The sequence below is a fragment of the Acipenser ruthenus genome, chromosome 7 (assembly GCF_902713425.1).
Source record: "Acipenser ruthenus chromosome 7, fAciRut3.2 maternal haplotype, whole genome shotgun sequence".
Taxonomy (NCBI): domain Eukaryota; kingdom Metazoa; phylum Chordata; class Actinopteri; order Acipenseriformes; family Acipenseridae; genus Acipenser; species Acipenser ruthenus.
In genome coordinates, this window is record NC_081195.1 from 5148391 (window position 1) to 5172041 (window position 23651).

The following is a 23651-nucleotide window of genomic DNA, read 5'->3' on the forward strand; positions in this document are numbered from 1 at the left end:
AGCAGCTAATAGTAGATATCAGGCTTAAAGAGCATGGAAAGCAAGAGAGAACAGGTGGGTCTTGAGAGTTGATTTAAAGCGAGCGATGGTGGGAACATCACGCACCAAAGCTGGGAGAGAGTTCTAGAGAGTCGGAGCCATGAAGCTAAATGAGCGTGCTCCAAGTGTGGTGCACTTTTGCTTGGGGATAGCAAGCAGGCCAGAGTCGGAGGACCTCAGCTTGCGGGCAGGGACATAGCGGGTCAGCAGGTTGAGGAGGTACTTGGGACCTGTGTGATGAAGGGTATTGTAGGTGAGCAGGAGTTTTGAAAATAATCCTGAACTTTACAGGTAGCCAGTGCAGCTGGGCAAGACGGGGGGTGATGTGATATGGCCCACTAGTTGAGAAGTTCTCTTGTGAGTACTGTATTTCAACAACATCATACAACACATAATGGTACATGGTTGCTTACTTTAATTTATCTATCTTTCTTTTACTGAGTTTAAAAGTCAGTTTGATGGATACAGCTCTGACCAAATCAAATCAGTGTACCGGTAGTTAGAATTTTATTGTTGTGATCATGCATTGCATGTAATTATATACCAAGCAGCAAAAGAAATGTATCACTATTATAACATATTTATTTTTGAAAAAAATAAGGTATATAAATGATGGACATTGACGAAATGTTTCTTTTTAATCACTTGATCATTCATCCTTGAACATGACACGCTTGAATGACTATGACTGAAGCATATGCACTTAATCACCTAATTAGTGAGACGTTGATTGGACACTGGATATGGAGTGATTTCAGCTGTTGAATTGCAAGCTTGAATAAAAGCAATAAAGAAAATCACAGAAAAAAGCAATATGCCACGTCTGTCAAGAGAGCAGTGCCTTCGTGCAATCAGACTGGACAAGGGCAGCGTACTGTGGCTCGCCGTCTTGGGTGCTCACAGCCAGCAATTTCAAACCTGGCGAGACGGTATAACCAGACACACTTTGTCAATGACAGGCCACAAACTGGGAGACCAAGAGTCACAACACCTGCCCAAGATCGACAGATCATTTTGCAGCATCTTTGTGATGTCAATTGTTAATCAGCACAATAAAAAGTGAATTTTATCCAAATATAAGTGCTACGTTTCTTTTGATGCTCAGTATATTACAGCTAAGCTGCAGTTTTTACATTTTTAACTGCATGTAAATACACTGCTTTTGTTTTAAACAAAGTACTTTTTTCCATGTTGGGCTTGTTGTGCCATTTCTCCTGGTTGACCTTTTCTTCCTGTAAGGGTGAATAAGCTTTCAAAACTGGACTGTATTTCTTTTAAGGTCTGGAAAATAGGTTGCTAGTTATCAAAACAAAGACTAGAGGTTTTATATTGTCCATGGAAGTCCGTACACTTGAGAGCCATTTTATTACATGAAAATATCACTTGTACTTACAGTGAGGCTGTGTGGTCCAGTGGTTAAAGACAAGGGCTTGTAACCAAGAGGTCCCCAGTTCAAATCCCACCTCAGCCACTGACTCATTGTGTGACCCTGAGCAAGTCACTTAACCTCCTTGTGCTCCGTCTTTCGGGTGAGACGTAATTGTAAGTGACTCTGCAGCTGATGCATAGTTCACACACCCTAGCCTGTGTAAGTCACCTTGGATAAAGGCGTCTGCCAAATAAACAAATAATAATAATAAGTGAGCACTGGGTATTTCTTCTCTGCTCTGGGCAGCACTAGGAGTGGAATTACACCAGTAAGATGGCTTTCTTGACACAACTGCCTTAATGATTCATTCAACCAATTAGGGACATACCTGTATGCTTTGGTTACTACAATGAAATGCAAGCCTTACTCTATTCCTTCATGATATGTTTAGCACACTTTACTAAGAAAAAAATAAATAAATAAATAAATCTTGTTTCTATTGCAACTAGAATTTTCCTTAAGGTATGTGTAAAGATAAACTAATAGCTTTGCTGCAGTATAACGAACGGCAAGTTTAGAAAATACACACAAAGCAAATATTCAGGGCACTTAAACCAAGTGAAAAGTGTTTGGCTATATAAAGTTATAATTGCTTTATTCCTGAGAATTTGCCTCTGTCTGCACTTGCTTCAAAATTAGGGCCCTGACTTTTTCTTGGAAACGCTAAAGCAACAAAAAATATATGCCCATTAATGTGGTCACATGACAAGACCAAAAGAAGCTGTGTGAGAGTTAGTGTGCAACTATTCAGCAACAATCATGAGAAAAAGATCTCCAGTGCCACAAAGCACAACTCCGGTTGGAAGTGGGTCATGATAGATTGATTCTGCAACACTTTGTGACTGGCAACAGGCATTCCACAGTGGAGCAAATCACATAAATCTAACACTGGAAAAGAAACACCGGTTTCCACTCAAACAGGAGGCTGGACTTCAGTAGTAAGTCACCTAGTCAGTGTCACTGAAATTAAACTTGATTTGCTTCTGTAGCTTGAAATCTTCAGATGTGGATTAATGAAAACATTAAAATGGGTTTAAATTATTTTTATTGATTGTTATGATCTTTATGGAAAATAATCATTTGATGCTTGTCAACATCTTTTCTATAGCACTGCTCTAAAACCTGGCCCAATGTGGGAGCCAGGATGGGAACAGGCGAGATCCCCTGAATGCTGGGTATGTGTTTGTCCAGATAATTAAAAACATCTAGCAAAGCAAACACCATTTCACACACCAAATTAAAAACAGTGCTTTTGTAGATGTTACATATGGAAGCATTTTATGTTTTTATAGTTGTATCATAGCCCTGCAGCTTAAACAGTACCTGTTCACTCCTGTATTGACATTACTATTCAGGTCACATCCAATTGCTTACTTAAAAAAAAAAAAAAAAAAAAAAAAAAAATACAAAAGAAATACAAAAAAAACCTGAAACTAGTCAATAATACCCCCCACCCCCATACTGCATGGTGACCTTCCTTGTCAAAACTGTTAGGGTCAAACATTGAAGAAAAAGCTTTAGAGATGATGCATCTGCTTATTTCTAGGTCTTCACTCCAGATGCAGCTGCTGCAACTCTTTTTTTTGTTGTTTCACAGCAAGAGGAATATTAAATCACAGTGTTCTTTATTCAAACAAGTACATGGAAGGATGATGTTCAGAAATAAACATTTATTTTCTAAAGAAAGTTTGAGTGACAGGTTTACTTCAGTGGATTATCTTTTATTATTTATTATTAACACAGGGAGAATATTATACAAGTCAGTGACCATTCTGTAAGAAGTCAGGATTGTCTGGAGCATTAACCCTACATTATAAAAGCATACTAGTGTCTAGATAAAATAATAGCTTCTGTAAAAGCAGCAGGGTTCCCTCCTGGATCTATTAGGATTTTGTTCAGAATTGAGTTAGTAGCAGATTTGGAATTGATCTAGATGTGTTCAGGTCTCCCCAGTTTAGCTGGTTTTATATAGATGAAAGAAGCCTTACCTTTGAGATCTCTTAATATGCATGTGTGGGTGGCTGGGTATCTAACTTTAAATTCTAAAGCTACTCTACGAAGGTCTCTGTTTGCAATTGCTGCATCTCCTGTTTTTATCATTCAGATACCAAAGTACTATCACCTGGCAGACCATAATTTATGTATGACAAAGGAGAATTAGGAAATCCATTATACATTTGGCATACTACTTGTATAGGTGCAGGTGAACACAAACATACAAGAGAGCGTGCTTTTTGCAAATAGTGTTCAAAACATACAAATTGAAAGAAAAATTCCCCATTATTTGTTAGCACCATCATTGTCTGAAAAGCTGATAGCTCCATTTCAGCTTTTGGTTAAGTCTCTCTAACACTTTAATATATGCTAATAGTTGATTCAAGTTTTGTCTAAAAAATGAATCATCATCCATAACTATGAAACACTCAATAGTGCTAAATGTAGATATACAAAATAAAACATAATCAATTCAATGGCAAACCTTTCAATGTCTTGAATACAAAGCTTAAGACTTAACATGTATACAAACATATCTACCACCAAGCCAAATGTCAGTATCTAGAATACCCAAAGAGCACTGTGTATGAAAAAGCACAATGCCTCATGAAAGCCATTGCATTTTAGGAATATGGGAAAATGACACCATCTTGTGGTCACGTGTAAGAATCCGAAGACAAACTTCCTAGCTTTCATTACTGATCTGAACCATAGACGTTATATGGACCTCTTGCCAACTTAAACAAATAAGTGCCTGTCTATATCTTTCTTATCTGTTAAGTACTGTGTTTTGTTAAAAATATTAACTTTAGGAGGAATAATTCACATTTAATATATAATCTAGATGTATGGCCCTATTTACAAACAATCGCAAGGGCACATTTTCTGAAAGGTATGAAACTAGCAAGGGATTGCTCAGAACCTGCTTCTAGCTGCAACCAAGTTGTTTCTTGCTAGTTTTATACCATTTAAATGGGTTTTATTCCTTGCAGACAATGTGCCTTTGTCCTTCCATCTGTTGTTAAATAACGCCCAGAAAGTGTATTTACTCGAGAGCTATAATTACGGGGCAGAGCCACAGGTGTGCTTACTGCAGCATGAATAGGTATTTGTTAACGGCTAATTGCACAACACCCCTATAGGCATAGTGCCAGCCCCTCCAGACTTCTGCAGTAAACACACCGCAGACTCCATCATGTTTTTTTTTTTGTTTTTTTTTGTTTTTTTTTTCACAGACCACGATTAGCACTAATCTTGAGTTTAAAATGCAACATCTACTCAGAAATGAATTTGAAAAAGAAAATGAGACACACAATTAAATGTCCAGCCCGACTTCTATTATATTGACTATGGAGTAAATTCTGGAATCTCCTGCAGTACATTCTGTGATGTCAAATACATTCTGTGATGTCACTGACGATTAGTTTTCTCCCTTCAAAACTGACTCTAGATCACCGCTTTCTTTAAGTTCCTGCAAAAATAGAAAAAAAGACAAAAAAGAAATGCTTAGTATACAGCCATACTTAAAACATTTTAAATTCCTGAGCCACCACCACTTTCAAATGACGAAACCCTTTTAACTCATATTATGTAAGTGACTTCACTTGCATAGATCTTAGAGGGCCATTCCTACGCAGTGTTATTTATTTTTATTTTTATGCAGCCATACCCGTAACTCTGAGGGACTGTTAGGACAGCCTTTTATGAGCACAGAGAGTGTAAAATGTTCTGTTTGGCAGTCACACTTACGTTCAGACAGATGAGATTTTTTTTTTCCCCCACAATGCATGCTTAAGAAACTTTAGGATCAGGTTGGAATAAAATACATGCACTGGAATCTGTCCCGAGATGTGAAGATGATACCCCTTTGACAGTAATGATGTAGGCTATATTACATTTTGTTCTCAAAATAAGCAAGGGTTTCATTCATTAGGATGTTTGGTTTCATTTAGTTCAGTTTCCTATCCACCGAGGAACATTTGAGCGTCTTAATTGAAGGTGAAATTGAGCTGGATTTTCAGAAACCCCAAAAGTGACCCTGATTAGAGAAAGATTGCTCAGAAAGTTTGGCTGGTGGAATGACTCTCATTGGGTTTAATGGGGCACCACTTTATAGCCATCTGTTGGGGAGCAGAAGGTATTGCAGATTCCATAATAGGAATTGGGTCACAGGAAAAAAAGATTCTGTGCCAATGAACACCACATTATTCACATGTACACTGCTGTGCAAAAGTCTTAGACATGTTGCATTTTTCTACTCTGATGTATTATGAGCATCAACAATTTACTCAAAGCCTCCACTACTGTTTTCTACTATTATAACAACCTGGACTTGCATAAAGAAGGAAAAACATTGAGTGACAGCTTTTTGGGTCTTCCAGTCCTGGGTTTATCAATTACAGATGATGTTTCTCTGTACTTGTTGATTATGCTTTGGATACCACACCTTGAAAATCAAATGATGTGAGCTATTTCACTCAATGTTTTTTCCTTCTTTATGCAAATCAAGGTTGTTATAATAGTAGAAAACACTAGTGGATGCTTTGAGTAAATTGTTGATGCTCATAATGCATCAAAGAGTAGAAACATGCAACATGTCTAAGACTTGCACAGCAGTTTATGTTTTAAGCTTTCTGTATGAAAAATAAAGAGCACAGATGTATAGCTGTCCCTGTCTGTTATGGTACAAGACAATTCTTTATACTTTGGATCTTCTTGTCTGTCCAGGTGGCTGTCTTGTACAATAAGAGACATGAACAACTTATTATGTATAACATAAGAATATTTTAACAAACCCATCCATGCTTTTTCAGATGTAAAAGGATTGATGAAATACCTTCACTATGTCATGTCCTCCAATGAGTTCACCTTTCACATAAAGCTGAGGGTATGTTGGCCAGTTGGAAAATGTTTTCAGACCTTGTCTAACCTGTTAAGAGTGTGACAGCATTAATGTTTTGAAACATTACATTCATTAAAATCATTAACTATCCACAGTGCAGGAATGCAGATCAGCCGCACATTGCTAAGCTGTTTGTTTGAGATTTCTGGTTTTTTTTTTTTTTTTTTTTTTTTTTTTTTTTTTACACCTAATCTTTTCATATACTAAACAGTGGATATACAGTATCTGTAATGATGGCTATGCAGCATTATTCTTATTTTCCTACCTTTAAAGCATAACATTTTGTGATGTGTTTTATTGCTAATTCTTAAATGTAAAAAAAAAACATTTGTTTCCCTGCTACTGCAGTGAAATATTTTCACTCTGAATCCAGATCAGTAACCTTATTTAAAAATAAAATTTATTCTAAAGATTTACAATGTTTACCCAGAAAAGACAAAATCAGAAAATTGCAAAAACAAAAGATCTGTTTTTTTTAGCTACCTTTACAAAGTACAGTATAATAAAATGTATTTTAAAATATCAAATCATACTTACTTCCTCATCTTGCAGGATGTCAAAAGTATCATATTCAACACTGAAAAAAGAGATAACCAAAACTTAAATTAATTAGTGGCTTGGCCATACTGAATGATTAAAGCCAAGAAGACACAGGACAAATAAATACATAGATCTATAAAACAGAAACTGATACACATTAAAACTTTCATGAAGCAAAGATAACTAGATAGCAAGGCCCAAGTGGCTGAGTGCGGCTCTCTCGCCAGGTTTGTATTTCATACTCCATGTAGCTACAAAGGAAGTGCGTCACCACGTAGCCAGCAGGTGTTTAAACTCTTTGTTTACGGCCTTGATGAAACATGTGGATTGCTTTGTTCTAAACTCACAATACGATCCTACGATCCCCCCAGTGTTGTTTGACACACAACAAGAATTTGCGAGGTTGGGCAGGTTTGAAAAAAAGCTCTGAAACGCTCTTTTGATTTCAGCGGCTAGCGGTGGGCAGCCGAATCCTGTAGCGACAGGCAGTGGAAACGAGGGATAAGCTTATGTATCACCAACCACAAATGGGGGAAACGCCTCCCTAAAATGTGTTCCATTTGGTCTGGAAATACAATGGAATTGGGATATCGCCTGCAATGACACATGGATATAGAACAGGGGTCTCCACTCCTGTTCCAACTGTACCCTAAATTACTTAATTGGACCATTTAAATGCTTATTTGAAGCTCAGTTGTTCCAATTAATTAATTTAGGGTACAGGTGGAACAAAAACCAGGAGGGACATTGGTCCTCCAGGACCAGGATTAGAGAGTCCTGATATAGAGCATACTACTGTATATGTACCTTCCATTTCAATACATCCATTTCTGATGGGGTATTATCTAGGGACAGTGTGTGTATTTCTTTGCTATGATTCCATTGAAATACACCCATTTCTGATGGGGTATTATCTAGGGACATTGTGTGTATTTCTTTGCTATGATTCCATTGAAATACATCCATTTCTGATGGGGTATTATCTAGGGACAGTGTGTGTATTTCTTTGCTATGATTCCATTGAAATACATCAATTTCTGATGGGGTATTATCTAGGGACAGTGTGTGTATTTCTTTGCTATGATTCCATTTCAATACATCCATTTCTGATGGGGTATTATCTAGGGACAGTGTGTGTATTTCTTTGCTATGATTCCATTGAAATACATCCATGTCTGATGGGGTATTATCTAGGGACAGTGTGTGTATTTCTTTGCTATGACTCCATTTCAATACATCCATTTCTGATGGGGTATTAACTAGGGACAGTGTGTGTATTTCTTTGCTGTGATTATGTCAGGTAATAAAAATAAAGATAAAAACATACCCAGTGCTGTTCAACATTTCTAATATCTGCCGACTGAATCCACATTTAGCCATCTGAATAAACAAACAAGCAAAGTATGAACAAAACCACACAAAAATATAAAAGATGGGAGCATTGCAGAACCTCTGAATGCAAAGGACAGGAAAGTCAAGGTTGTGTAGCTAACCTCTATGGAGTTCTCTCCTACAGGTACCTAATTATAAGGAACAAATTGAAGTTTTTTTCCAATCAAAGAAAAATAAATATCAAACTCTGTACTTAAATGGGTTCAACGGCAAGAAGTGATTAAAGCATGAGGGAAAATCAATTGCTTTCTATTTTGGATGCAAACAATGTCACACAAATGTACTGTACAGTATGCAACACAGGACATTTGTAGTTTATAACCAAAATGAAGAATTCTGTGCTTGTGCCTACTGGCATGTGAGAAGATAATGTAATATCTGTTACTGTATTAGTTTAATGTGTTAAACCCCACTGGGATGCACACTTGCATTTGTCACAAGATAAGCACTATCAATTGCAATGTAACTTGGTATGAACATTCTTCAGCAAGTTATTGAGATTACCCTCTGTCTCTATGTCAAGCTTACATTTGTAGATACACTGGATGTAGATCATGGTGATTTACTATTTCATGTTTCTATTAGCTTTAATTTAATATTTACAGCAGTGCTGATAGTGAATATCACTGACGCCAATGCCATTGCTTGTTTATTTTGAATAGCTGCTCCTGTTTTTCTACCTCAACTAAATTATTTTACAAAATAATATAGCATTTCCCCCACATAGGCAGATTACAAAAACGCAATTTGAACAGAACAATTTTAAGCACATTGCAGACTCATCACCTCAAATCAGTACCTTCTTGACTGTGTTGTCAGGTGTTTTAATTTTTGTCACATGACTATCACAGTTCTAAATCCTAAAAAAAAATGCAATGCATTTCTGTTTCTTGTCACAGGTCTTCAATTTAAACAGTAAAACCCGCTTCAAATAAAACAATTCAGTAACACTAAAAATAAACTAATCCGAACTTTGATAATAGAGTGATTCTTACCTCTTTATTTCCTTTCATAAACAACATTACGTTATTTTTATTGATCAGTGACTTTAGCCTAATAAACAAAACAAGAGACCCAGTTAAATATTTACAACAATCAACAGATTTATTGATTTGATTTATTTATAAAAAACCTACATACATTAAATCATTTCCTCACCTGTTTTCAAGTGTAATTGTTTTTGGACAGGTATTCTCCAGTTCTCCTGATTCTGCGAGTTCCTAGAAGAAAAATAAAAATAGCTCAGAACCAGACGGGCTAGAATTTCAGCCACGTACAGCAGGGTTCCTTTCCTCAGTTGTAGACTGTGTAAAAACAATGGAACACTAGCCATAAGGAAGCCCTTGGCTACACCAGCCCACCTTCCACAGCAGGGGTCCTTATTTCTTTAAGTAGGAATCCCCTCAGTGGGAATACAGAGCTTCTGAAGATGAACAAAACAAGGAAATGAACGAATAAAGAGACAGACTGGATCTATAAATGTACCTAGCTCATACACACCTTTACAATATCCAACCCCCCAACCAGTTCTCCGTTGACGTACACCTGCGGATAGGTGGGCCAGTTGGAGAAGGTCTTCAGCCCCTGCCGAACCTCCTCGTCCGACAGGATGTCAAAGCTGCTGTACTGAATGCTGTGCTGCTTGAAGAGCTCCACTATCTGTCTGCTGAATCCTTCAGAGAAAAATACAACTCACATTGCTTACACTGCCCAGCTCATGCTAGAAGTTCTACAGAAGTTAAAGCCGGCTCTGAAAATGGTACATCACCTGCTTAGCGGCTACGTTTCATTAAACTAGCTATACTGTGCATGCATTGGTTGAGAGCTTTTTGTTTTCAATTAAGTAACATATTATTTGCTTATTTTTTAAATAAGTTTATTCATTGCTGGTCACTTCAGTAGCATAGATTGCCCTTCTCTTCAAACAGTAGCCACGTTTTGTTTAAGTTGATGTTTTCTTGGATTTGCTGCACAGATATGTATTATTACACAGATGGTATTTTGAGGGACAACGAAGAAATTATGCAGAGCATATAAGATTAAAAAACTTATAATTAATATTAGCTAAAGGTGGCTGCTCTTCTGCAAATCAAATCCTCAGATAATTGTGAAATCAGTGTTGACCATATGCATTTTACTGTATTATATACTCCAAAAACAATGTGAATTTATTGTATATCACTGTCTATATTTGTTTAGAATGCTGCCGCCATTATCAGCTTGAAAGAGCAATGATCTCTTCCTTATACTCAAAACAGTAGTGTACCTGACAGGTACATTGATTCCTTGCTTTCATGTTGCAGAAAACATGCTATGCTAAAAATAATATATAACTTTGATCATCTTCATACAGCAGCTTCGGTGGTGTTATAGCCTGTGGGGTAAAATAGCATTTGCTATGGGGTTTCATTGTTAAATAAGCCTCAGCATGCCCTTGTCTTCATCTATGATGTAAACTGATGTGGTTTATTTATATTTGTGTTGTCTGGATCCAACGTGTGTGTGTGTGTATATATATATATATATATATATTTATTTTTTCGTTCTCTCAAGTCGGGTGAAGTGTTTACTTCGTGTTGAGCCTGCAGTAAAATACTGATTCTGATATTTGCCATTCATCTGGGAATTCATTATAAAACAGCTAGAGGCTGGATGCTGATGGTTATTCAGTTGCCAATATATTAACTTGTTTCTATTACACCAGGCAAACAACCAGTCCAGCTGCTTTCTTTGGCTGTAGGCAACAACAAGCAGACGTGGAAGATTGATTGGTGGGGTTTTGTTTTTAAGGGTCAGGGATGCGCACTGCAGACAATGTGCTTCAGGATAAGCAGCACTGAAGCTTTCATTCTTAAGAAAACAACAGTCAAAATATACTATTGTGCAAACATTTTGAAAGAAGATTCACATCATTCAGACGCCAAGTTAAATATATACACCTATATTTAACACTATGTATAATTAAAACACAGCAGCAGCCTAAAACAGTGTAATCCGGTACATATTGGGTTATAATGGGTTCTAGTAATGTAATATTACAAGTTAGTATATATTAGGTTGAATATTGCAATACTACAAAAAAAAGGAACTGCTCTTTTTTTAAAATTTAGAAGCAAGTATTTACTCATATTTGTGATCACTTCCATTGTAATAAACTACATTTCTAAAAGTGCCAGTGATGAAATTCTTTAATTCCAGTTTAGATTATATTTTCCTCACCACACAATACCATTCGTATCTGATATTACTCTATCGCTTCTACTGCAATAAACAGAAAACAAACAATACTGAACAAGTGTTACCATCTTTTAAATAAAGGATATTTGGACCCACCCCTTTTGTTGCACCCATGAGTGATGATAATGTTGATTTAATGATAGCACAAAGTACCCTATTTGCAAATGTTTTGATTTTTAATAGGGGGGATTTTTTTTTTTTTTTATCTTATAGGATAAACCGTTGTATGAATGGAATTCAAGTAAAGCTGACTGAAATATTGCTTGACATGAGGTTAATTTCGCACAAGTGGATTCAAATGCTGAGTTTCTGTTCCATAACAAAAAGTAAAGACGCAATAAAAGTTAAAACACCCACAGCAAAGCTCTTTGAGTTTGTGAACGGAAAACTATGGCCACGAAGTCATGCGATTATACACTGACAGGACGAAAAATTAGAGTGACCTGCTACAGAAGCACATAATGCTTAGCTGTTTGAGCTTTGCTTGCCAATATTTTATTATATGGTAGCTATATGATTTTTGTTTTTTTATTCTATTAAAAAACTGATAGTATTCTATATTACACGCCATCACAACCACTCCAACCAATCAGATTGTTCCGTTGCCGGAGGAGATGTCACGATACACTACAGCTTTTGATTTCTGTAGTGTGTGAAATGGAACTTGTTTAAAGCTGAAAGAAAAACATTCCATCAATACGGCAACCTTGGAGACTACTGCAGAAGAGAGCAAAGCAAACAGGACAATTGTCAAGATTTATTCAAGTATCCAAGAATAAAAAACAAAAGAGAGAATAAAACATGTTAGGGTTAGGGTATTTTTTATATAATATAAATGGTGTATAATAGCGATGATTTGTTTTTAAGTGCAGTGAACTCCGAGGTAAAAATAAAAATTCTAAATAAGAATTCTGAATTTTACCTCCCCGTGCAGTATCTAAAAATAAATTATCGCTGAAATAACCTACTGGGTCTAAAACATTAAATCAAATCCGTGCCCTGCAGTGTTTCGATGGACCTCACTTAATAAATAAGTGAACAAGATGTATTTACCACAACAGGGCTCCTGAGGGGATCCCTTCATGAACAGCATGCAGGGTGCTGCATTCACCAGCTTCTTCAGCCTCTCGTTTAGATCCTCTTTGGCAGCCACACCCATTCCCATGGGGACTGCAGCACTGGAATGGCGCTGAACCTTCTTGGTCAGCTCCGGAGCATGAGCACCATCCAATCTATCAACCTTCTGCTTATTCTGTTAACAATGGAATTGGAATTGTTTTATTTTTATTTATATATATATATATATATATATATATATATATATATATATATATATATATAAATAAATAATCACATAGCACTTCCAACACACGGTTCCAATTATTTTTCTTAATCATAATCACAGGTGCGACTGCCTCAACTATTTCTAATGTATTGTTTGTTTTTTACGGAATCGTTGCATCCTGATTTGGAGAAGCAGACCTGATAAATGGCTGAGCCAAGATCAACAAATCTTTCACTTGGGCACCTTGATATAGAGGGCGGGGTCACCATTTTTAGAAAGAACCATTGTAGATATATTTGCACAGTATATTATTTTAAGCTTAACCCTTTTTTTTTTTTTTTTTTTAAAGACAACACCATACTGTGTAGATTCCATTAAATAAACCACAATACTGTTACTCTGTCTTTGTGGTAATATTCAGAATACCTACTGTTAACCACACTTACCTTAAAGAACAAAAATGTTGGAACAGAACTAATTTCATATTTCTCAGATACCTCAGGCACAGCTTCTGCTTCAAGCTGTTTGAAAAGGAAACAAAACTGCCAAGTTAATTTATCTACAGTTTTCATGTCAGTCATATTGTTATCACTGAAATGTAGGGATATGCTGATTATTATTACTGTCTTTACTGAAAAGCCTGGCTGACTATCTACAGTAATACAGATTCATCTATTGTCTTTCTTATAAATCAATATTTAATTGGAAGATAATGGCTCTATCGGTATTACTGTACTGAATTAGTCCTTGCCCATGTCTTTTTTGTTTGTTTGTTTTTGTTTGTTTGACATAGCCGTGCCCTACCTGCAGTCAGTGCAATGTCAAAATGGGTTCAGAGGTTTTTAGTTTACTGCACATTTCAAGAAATGCCTTCAGGCAAGGAATAAACATTTTGATGCACTACAGACCCAGTACATTTGCAATCGTATTTAGCTACAAGATATTGAAATCCATAAATCACTGACCCCAGTTATGTCATGATTACAGCACTTATTTTCTCCCTCTAGCAAATTTAGCTGTTTTCCTCTATTGACAAAATCCATGGACCAGTACATCATAACTGACACACACATAGACAAGCCCTAGCAATTATAAAGCAAACATAGGACTTTGTGTTGTAACTTAATAATGTCTGCTACATATCTCTTTTTAAGTCTTGTATTTTACAGGACACAATCCACCCTATTCATTATTTTTTAGACTTGAACAAAATAAAGGTTTATATGCATGATACTGTTTTAGGGCCGTTGTTAAAGAAACCAACAAGAGTCTAGAAGAATTTCATGAATATTGAACTTAATTTAATCCAGGGCTGTCCAATGGATAGTTCTTGAGTTATTCGTCGTTCCTTGACCAACACAATTTGATATTAGATTTAGAGGTGTTTATACCATTTGAGTCTGTTCATGTTTTTTAATAGACTGCCACTCAGTAGTCTTTGGTAGGTGCGAGTTAAAATGCCACAAAGTTGATGTATTTAAACATTCAACATTAATTACTGGATTAATTACCCAGGCAACATAACTTGAATCATTAACAAACAGAAGGGCAAAGAGGAGAAAATATATGATGCAATACTGCACAATAACTTTTACAGTCGGCACCTGTTTATCAGGATGCCTCAGAAGATGTAAAAATATCCCGAATAAGCGGCTGTCCCAGTTAAACACAAGGCATTTGAGATGACCTTAGTCACTTTTTTGTTTCTAAATGAAAAGAAAAAGAATGAAATCACATTGATTAAATGTTAAATACAGAATTTAAAATACCAGTCAATTGTTTATATTCCTAAACAAAATGAATCGCTATTTTTTTATTTATACATGAAATGAAAAAGAATGAAATCACATCTTATCACAAGGTGAGAAACCAGGGATGCTGACACGCCAACTGTGCTATGTGAGCCTGTCTTGCTCTGAAAAGCGATCTCCGTTCACCATTTGAAAATACTGTATCCCATTTAAACAAAGTGATGTCCCAATTAAACTATATAAATAGCATAGCGAAGTACCAGTGTTGTATACCATTTAAGCACAAATCACGATTATCAGTATCCCGATTAAGCGGCGCTGACTGTACTTAGAAAAGTAAGAATTGACCCAGCAGGTAACTTTTTGCATTACAGGGCTGGGAATATGGCAAAAGCTGAATGGAAACTGTGACAAAGGAAATAATTTAGCCAAGAAGCCACACTGTAGCTAGTGAAAACGTTAAGATGCTGTACAACAAATGAGCAGCTTAAGGGTATTTATGCGCATAGCCTCAATGAGACTGACATGACAAATCAGTGGATTTTCAAAACCATTCTTATTACCAAGGGGGTGCCTGTTACTTTAGGACAGCATGGGTCCTTAGATATATTTTATGCCACGCTTTTGCCTCAATCTGAAGATAATGAGATAGAATTGAAAGGGAAGGTCAGAGAAAGCTAGTGGCCCAATGGAGTCATGTTCTCTGGGGCAGTTGAGTGTTTTTATGGAGTTTTGAATAGGAAGTACGAAGGGTTCAAGGTTAGAAAGAGGGGGGAAAAAAGAAAATCTATTAGGATGAAACATTATATAGTTGGATTCATGCTGCTATCAAGCAGACTTTGCAAAAAAAAAAAAAATCAATCAACCAGTGACCTGTGTTCATATTAAGTTACAAAAACCAATCTGAAACTGCTGGCTGATCAGATTTTAACATGGCCAGGTTGCCCAGTGGACGAAAAAGAAACCCATAACATCCACATGAAAAAAACTTCACAGACCAGTTCACCTCAGAAACTGCTTTTGCAGTTTAACTATCTACATACCTTAACGAACGTGACCTGGGCATTCTCCTTTGCTAGTTCTGCCATAACATCGTTCATTTGGGTACACTGCGGAGCCCATGGTGCCAGGAAATGGACAACTACAAGGGACCTAGAAGTTAAAACAAACACAATGCAATGTTTCACATAAGCACAGGTATATTGACTAGTTTACTTTTTGTCTATTGTCTGGCATACACAGTCTATACTATAACGTTCCATTTGATAAGCAATACTGTTTTGGCTACGGTACTGTTTTTTTTTCCCTGTGCTATCCTGTTGCAGAGGGACTCAACAGCTCTGGGCTGAACTGCATGCTAAGTCTCAGTGGGCTTACAGTATATTGCTACTAGCTTTCAACTTTTTTTTTTTTTTTTTTTACTCCAACAGTGCTATGGGACCAAGCCGCTTACTGCATTTTTCAATGTCTGCTTGATACTCGCTACACACACAACTGCTGTTCTAGTTTAACAATACAATACATTGTTAATACAATGAAGTCAATACAAATGCCATACTGTACTTGCTGTCTAAATTAATAGAGTACATTTGGAAATAATGTGCCTACATTGTTGATCGGCTTAACGCTATGAATCAAGGTAAGACACTGTCAGGATACACAGAGAAAGAAATATTGCAACACCTGTACATGAAGATTATGACCCCTAGCTACTGCAATTTGTCTTGTGTAAGAAAAAAATATATACCTTGGTGAAGACGCAGACTACGGCACAGGCCTATCGTTTACTCGTTGTTAGGGTTTTAATAACATTTCTATCAACCAATATGTAATTGTATGCATCAAATACTGAGTTAAATACATAGAATAACTAATGTCCCCTTTTTTTTGCCAGATAACATTATCTTCACGCGCAGTCATTTTGGGGCCTACAAATACAAACCGGAATCGGTACCTCCTTGAGCTTTTTAATTTGTGTGCAACGTAAACGTAACGAGGCGAGACTTTCAACTACTAATGATGTATATATTTATCTTCCTGAGCAAAAACACAACACGACTATAAAATATGATTCTGCACTGCTGTCTAATTGATGCCGTACTGTCTGCAGTATTGTCTTGATAGTTGTACGTAGATGCAGCACTAAAACAGACTGCCAGCTATACTGCATTTAGCCCCCGTCATGTTACATGTGTACTCCTAACTGCTTTAAATATAAACCCTTTTTATTTTATTTTATTTTATGTTTTTCTTTGTTTGTTTGGAACGTACTTGCCAGCCTTCTGCAGTAGTTCCTCAAATTGCTGAGGAGAAGTAGCTTCCGCCAAGTTCGCCATGCTGAAAGACCTAAGCAATCGAGCACAGCTGAGCAATCAAACACTGGCGACACCACAGGCATTACTTCAGCTGGCAAATGAAACACAACCAAAATCAACCTTAACACCAACGAAATAAAACTTTCTTGTGTGGCGCTGCAACTCAGCTAACGAAACCTGCAGAAAAAGCTGGTCTACTCTGAATTCAGATATTAATGTACCTTTAAAAGTGTATTTTGTTTGAACCCCTTGCCTGAACAAGATTGGAATAAACTAATATATGCACAAATTACATAAACTGTGTTTTCTTTGTTTGTTTCTCCCAGAGTTCTCTCTATCGCGTGTCATTACTTGTTTTGTTCATGGGGAGGGGGATATAGAGACATTTCTTGTCTTAAAATAGCATCGGCTTTATTTAAATCAAAACAAAGACATATAACAAAGTACATAAACAGGCATGCACATTCGACACCGTTATGATTTGTATTAACTTGAAGAATCCCGATGAAGTTCTATACATTGGCGTTCTTGCCTATTCTGTCTTTGCCCCTCACAAACATGTCCCTTGCCTTTTGGTTTGGTGGAGGGGTGTGTAGCTCTTGCTCTTTTGAACGTGGTGTCGTCACTCGCCATATGCAGTTCTTCGCATTGGCCATTTAGCGGCCTGAGCGCGAGAAGGAGTTCCAGAAAAAGAAGAGATAGAAGTTAGAAGTATAGTAAAAAGCGGGTTATTCGTACATGGTAGAGGAATAGAACCTGGGGGAACTGATTAAAAAAAAAAACGGAATTAATGCAACTTGATTGCATAAACAAAATGATTATTTGATTACGTTGTTTGTAAAGTCTTGGTTTCAGGGTCAGCAAAGTGTTGTTTCTTCCTTGCCTCAATTAAGTGGACTGAAAAAAAATCGATTAAGAAAATATTTTCTGCACATTAAATTACCGTTTCGATGGACTGCATGCTCTCGGTTCAAAACAAGCGGCGCCACGAAGTTGAAGATCTTGGAGAGTGGGATCATTTGAATCAGCCGACAGTGAGTATTGTATCGACTACTTATTTATTGTATTGTTAACAATACCACAAACCTGTGCTGACTGCAGTGTTGGGGACTGAGTCTCCTATTGTTTTCAACTTGAAATTTAAGGTACGCAAGTTTATTAAATAACTTTTCTGATGTGAGATACCATTCCTTTGCATCGCTGTATTTAGTGCGATAGAGGCAGTGTATAACCAGCTACCTCGATAAATCCAATTTAGGTTGGAAACTATTTTTAGTGTTTGACTTTAATGTTGGCATTGCAAGGGCTGCAAAGGCTGAAGCGGGGGTGGGGTTAGGCGGGGGTGTTTTTCTTTACGAGAGTTAATCACGCCACACGATTAATGAAAACCTGTTTCAGAACACAAACAGCGATGCTTTTAAATTAGTCTTTTCAGGACAGCAGGGCTAACACAGAACGCGTGCACGTTCTTGTGGATAGGTAAAATATCAAACGAACTTCGATCCACAATAAACGTGTCATCAGATGTGAAGTGTACTGTTAACAACTGCGTAATTTTTATTTCCAGATCATGTGTGCTTGTATGATAACTATTTGGTAGTGAAGAAAACACACTGTATGTAACATTTCTGTTGAACTGCATTCTTTTCAGAAACGGTTTTGCGGTGGATTGGAAAGTTGCATTCAGTTTGATAATGCCGCCGCTAATGACCAGTTGGGGGAATGCCCGATGGATACCTGGAATATGCAACAGCCAGTAAGCAGCCATGACCCTCGGAGTAAAACAGCCAACCAACATTCTAGTATGGTATGGAAATGATTACCGTGCACTTGTTTATTGCAAGTAGCTTATCTTTGTACAGTGTTTGTTGCTGTTAAGAAATAATATTTTCAACGTAGGTTAAACTAAACATGTACTTAACACACAAAAAAGTTTTAAATTAAAAAGTTTACAACTCACTGACCACTATTCTGAATCATGATTGGGTGGGTTTGAGGCTCTTTTAAATGGACCAATAGCAATTGTAACAATGAAAGAATGTAACGTGTTCAAAACTCTTAACACCTTAAGGCAGGGGTGTCAAACTTCAGTCCTCAAGGGCCGCAGGGTCTTCTAGTTTTCAATTAACTTAATTAATCTAATTATTTGTTAAATTGGACATTTCATATTCTGTCAGTGTCTTTTAGAGTTGATTTAAAAAATGCACTTGATTCAAGGTACACTACCTATAAAACATTTTGAGGCCTGGAAGGAAGTGTTAAATTTGTTTAGTTAAATAATTAGACCAATTAACTGATTGAGAGCACGGGTTGAACGAAAGCCAGCAGACACTGCAGCCCTCCAGGAACTGAGTTTGACAGCCCTGCCTGTACATAAGGAATTGAGCAGCAGGTCAGCCGATTTCTTTTTAAAATACATTTGAGTGTGACTCAAGAATCACAAGGAAACTGACCATTTGAATGACCAGATCCAACCTGTCACTACATTGTAAACCTGTTTTGTGCACCTCATTGCAAAAATATCAAAGGGAGCCTTATTTTGATTTGTGGGAGACATCATATGCCCCTTGTACCTTAAAGGGTTAAAAGCTGAATTTCTGAATTTATGCAACTTTAATTTCTGCCCAGAGTTAGTAGATTGAAAACCTCTCTCTCTTGCTCTCTCTCTCTCTCTCTCTCTCTCTCTCTCTCTCTCGATATAATAGATATATATAGATTTATATCTATATAGATATATACAAATCCACAGTTGCAGAAGATATAATATTTACAGCTGCACATACCGAGTGGTGATTTTTCAAAGCAGCTCTGTGTTTAGGAATAAGCTTTAGGAATTATAAGTGTTATGAAAATACAGAAATGTACAGTATCCATTTTAATGGCGTGCTATATAAATGGATTTCAAACTTGGTTACAGCCTTCTTTACCACAAGTTATTGAGACTATCAGAATCTAGAAATGGTTATCCATTTGTGAGAACCTGCGTTAACATTCCGTCATTGTGGAAAATAGGATAGATCATTGAGTCTAGTTAGAATATTTATATGGCTACTCTAATTAGTTTAAATGCCATTATGTTGAAATTCAAAGTGCGCTATAAAATGCTTACTTCATAGATGTGGCAGGCTTTTTATTTTTAATAGAGAATGGTTATGTATTGTATTTGACCAGGTGTATGCCAATGGAAGTGGTTCAGTGCAGCCCTGCCTGCGATGCATGGCTGGAGAATCTGTAAGTAATTATGTTTTATTTACTCCGTTAGTTGAGATGTTATGGTTATACTATTGTTTGCAAAAACTGTACTTAATTATTTCATGGAGTTGGTTTGCAATTGATGATTATTTAATGAACTGTGATGTGCGCTCAGGGCCTGAGTGAATGATAAATTTGGCCGGAGGTCTAATCCGTGGGTGCTCGACAGCTACGTGCGCGAGGCCAGGTAGGAAAAACATGAACGATATCATGCATCCCAGTGCTGCAGATAGGAAGCGGCTATGGGCCACCTCCCATCAAAAGACGAGGCGGCCAAACCATGAATAGCCCTTCCTCCAGGCTCTAAGACGGTCGACTCCTGTTTCGGCCCCTCCGCGCTTGACTGAGAGGCCAAAACAAAAGAAGCAACATGGAAGAATAACACAGAGCCTTTATGCACTTGCTGATGACGTTTTGGTTAGGGACGGATTCTCCTAGAAAAGCAACCAAGTTTACAATTTTGACTTGCTGTATTTTTCAGCGTAGTTCACATCTATTGGACAATACATACTAAACAAAGACACAATTGGTCCAAATTAATTTTATTATCCACCAAAAACAGCCAATCAGTAGTTTGCATCGATGAAAGCAACCAATCCTGTACCTGCAATTGCTGAAAGCCAATTACAGACTCGACTGGAGCACAGGCACAGCATCTTTCAACAACAACAAAGCGAGATGCAGACTGTTCAGTAATATTGCTCCATTCATATATAGATTCAGGAGACAACAGCTTTGTCTGACAGTAGAAACATGGTGAGTTAGGTGGCATTTTAGAGAGGTATTTAATGAGAGATTGTATTTGTCGTTCAGACTCCATCATACACGGACTGTTCAGTAATTGCTCCGTTCATTCCTCAGGCAATGTCCTGATTTATAAAAACCTTTAATTGACGGGCAAATACAATTCTATGCCTAATATAATTAGTTCATTTATTTATTCCTCTGTTCATTTGTTCATTCTAATACATATTTTGCTTCATTTGCAGTGAAGCAGATGCAATTTTTAAATGTTTAGTTTTTGCTAGTGTCAAATAAAACATTGGCTTTTTTAGTTCCACCAAACCTGTGTTTTATACAGTTAATATTTCTCTTTTCAGGGTCATATTAACCATATTGTGGACTTCTGAGTGATAACACCAGTGTGCTTGTAGCAGAAATGACCATCAGCGGATCATCAGTGTTGCCAATTACGTGAAGAGGGTGCAATTGTATTCCACTTCTGATAGTACAATATGGAATACAGTATGAAGCAAAAAATTATAATCTGAAGCTCACGTTATTTAGAGATTTCATGCTGAGTATTTAATATAAATACCTTATCACTACACCACTCCAAACCTACAGCATGTTTTATTATTAATAATATTTTTTAGAATATTAACATACTTACCAGACTCAAAGGGTTACCCATTGTTTTAAAGAATAGACATTACAGTTTAAAGATGCATATTGATGAAAGTTTTAAATTAATGATAATCAACTGCTATTCTCCATGTTTAGGAAAAGTTGCCTTATTAGGTGAAGTGAAGTGATTTTGTTTAATTTTAGACTCTGATTTTTATGGTACTACATTGACTTGTGTATTACTGGTAACTCGCTGTCTAGGTTTGGTACTACAAAACATCTGGTTCTAATGTATAATTATATATAGAAAAATCAACAATGTTGAAGTGTTAGTCTAACTTTTTTATAGTAGAGATTGTTTTATGTTTTTTTTTTTTTTTTATGTGTTCCTGCTCTGGTATATATTGCATACAAAGTATGCAGGCCTAATTTACTTCCTTGTCTCAGTAATTTTATTAAACACAAACAAAGATTATTCAGTGTGGTGTGTCCTTATTTTTACAGGTGTGTTTATATGATGCACATTTTGAATTGATTGACTTTCAAATTATTATTAGACTTCCAACCTGGCTTGGGAAGCCTATTGTTATTGTAAATAATTTTTTTTGTTGTCATTTTTCCAACCCAAAACTTTAAACTGCTCCTGTACGCACGCAGTGTAACCAATCAACAGGTATCGTCCCGTGTAGATTACAGTTCAGATGCAAAAAAAATTGCTGCGCTCTTGCGTCAACCAAGATGGCGGCCAAACACATTTTTTGGAAAAACCTTTCCAAATCTTCTTGTGAACCGATTGATGTGGAACTTGGCATATGTCATCAGCAACCAAACCCGCTTCAAGTTTGCGAAGCAGAAGTTCCTGCGGTAAATTTTACTATCAAAATGGCTGTTACCCAAATGCAGCCAAAGATCAAACTGCTTCTGTTTGCGAACTGTTTAACCCACAAACACTTAACTTGGTAGGCATCATCCTGGCAACAATGGAATTCAAATATGGCAAAATTGTCTTCTTTTGTAAAACAAGATGGCGGCCAGACCTACGTTTCGTTCTCAAATTTAAAACCGCTTCCGTTGGAAAATTGTTTATTTGATTAACTCCAGAGTTGACAAGCATCATCCCTGTGTCAGTACAATTGACTTTTTCAAAAATCCTGTTTGTGCGTAAACCTATATGGCCACCTGACGCATTTCTTTAAAAACCTTTACGAATCTTCGGCCAAACGTAAAACTAGCTTGTAACTCCTTACAAAGTGCAGATAGGTTAAAGGTTACTATAGAACAGATAGGAACCCATATGTGCTCTATCATAAATCACCTTGCCTGTGACCTTTGACATCTCCAAGGTCAAATGTAAAACTAGCTTATAACTCCTTACAGTGCACATTGGGTTATGGTTATTATACAACACATTTAGAAACCCATATATGCTCTCTTCAAAAATGACCTTGATCGTGACCTATCCTTGAGGTTACATGTAAAATTAGCTTATAACTCCTTGCAGTGTGTAGAAAGGGTCATGATTACTATGGTGTTTAAAGTTGTAAAGCATCGTGAGGATGAACTAATGCAGTATTTTGAATTGAAACTGTTCCATGAAACAGATCTGTTGCTGACACTTGTGCTGCACTGCTACAGCTTGCCAAAATGTCCAACTGGTACTGAGCTTGGAAGCCGTAAAACTGCCTGGCAGTTATTATTATTATTATTATTATTATTATTATTGTTTAAAACAAAAGAGAAATCTAAGTTTAAGGTTTGTAGTATTTTTTTAGTTTTCTTTCACTGGGCGTGAGCTGGGGGGGGGGAAGGATAAGGCAGAAGAAGCAGCAAGGAGCAGTTAGTAGGACAGAATGTGGTTACTGACTGAGGGCGATGCTGTCGCACATCCCAGGGGCAGAGGACCCAGCAACCGAAACGGGATAGAAAGATGGTCACTGACTGAGGGCAGCGCTGCCAACACAACTCGGGGGCGAAGGACCCAGTGACCGAAGACAGGATAGAAAAGAGGTCACCGACTGGGGCCGACGCTGTCGACATCCCAGGGACGGAGGACCCGGCAACCGAAAACACATATGAGGGTTATGACTTGGAAAGCCGCCCCTCGGGAGGAGATGAGAGAGGTACCCGGCATCTGAGGCTTTTGTAAGGGGCGCTCGTAAAACCCCTG

At 37.1% G+C, this 23651-nt stretch overlaps 2 protein-coding genes across 2 annotated transcripts; one reads left to right on the top strand and one right to left on the bottom strand.

The window, feature by feature from the left end:
* Positions 1 to 3118: 3118 nt before the first annotated feature.
* LOC117416128 (glutaredoxin 3-like) lies at positions 3119 to 16970 on the bottom strand. Its single transcript, XM_034027192.3, has 11 exons — positions 16842 to 16970; positions 15614 to 15722; positions 13266 to 13340; positions 12588 to 12786; positions 9798 to 9970; positions 9456 to 9517; positions 9293 to 9350; positions 8233 to 8285; positions 6903 to 6942; positions 6300 to 6392; positions 3119 to 4934 (listed from the first exon to the last, which is right to left on the bottom strand). Exons 1-11 carry the CDS (start codon positions 16904 to 16906, stop codon positions 4884 to 4886), a joined length of 978 nt encoding a protein of 325 aa, XP_033883083.3. The 5' UTR covers positions 16907 to 16970; the 3' UTR covers positions 3119 to 4883.
* Positions 16971 to 17454: 484 nt separating this feature from the next.
* On the top strand, positions 17455 to 21959 carry LOC117415338 (uncharacterized protein C10orf143 homolog). Its single transcript, XM_034025569.3, has 4 exons — positions 17455 to 17919; positions 18537 to 18692; positions 20057 to 20116; positions 21238 to 21959. Exons 1-4 carry the CDS (start codon positions 17836 to 17838, stop codon positions 21265 to 21267), a joined length of 330 nt encoding a protein of 109 aa, XP_033881460.2. The 5' UTR covers positions 17455 to 17835; the 3' UTR covers positions 21268 to 21959.
* The last annotated feature ends 1692 nt before the right edge of the window (positions 21960 to 23651 follow it).

What these genes read in the sequence shown, in the direction of transcription:
- LOC117416128 (XM_034027192.3), bottom strand. Translation starts at nt 16,906, where the DNA reads ATGGCGAACTTGGCGGAAGCTACTTCTCCTCAGCAATTTGAGGAACTA. An exon ending in TTATGAAAGGAAATAAAGAG is followed by an intron (nt 8,286 to 9,292) that starts GTAAGAATCACT and finishes TTGTTTATTCAG; the next exon opens with ATGGCTAAATGTGGATTCAG. An exon ending in GAAATGTTGAACAGCACTGG is followed by an intron (nt 6,943 to 8,232) that starts GTATGTTTTTAT and finishes CTCTTTTTTCAG; the next exon opens with TGTTGAATATGATACTTTTG.
- LOC117415338 (XM_034025569.3), top strand. Translation starts at nt 17,836, where the DNA reads ATGGACTGCATGCTCTCGGTTCAAAACAAGCGGCGCCACGAAGTTGAA. An exon ending in ATCATTTGAATCAGCCGACA is followed by an intron (nt 17,920 to 18,536) that starts GTGAGTATTGTA and finishes CATTCTTTTCAG; the next exon opens with AAACGGTTTTGCGGTGGATT. An exon ending in CCAACCAACATTCTAGTATG is followed by an intron (nt 18,693 to 20,056) that starts GTATGGAAATGA and finishes GTATTTGACCAG; the next exon opens with GTGTATGCCAATGGAAGTGG.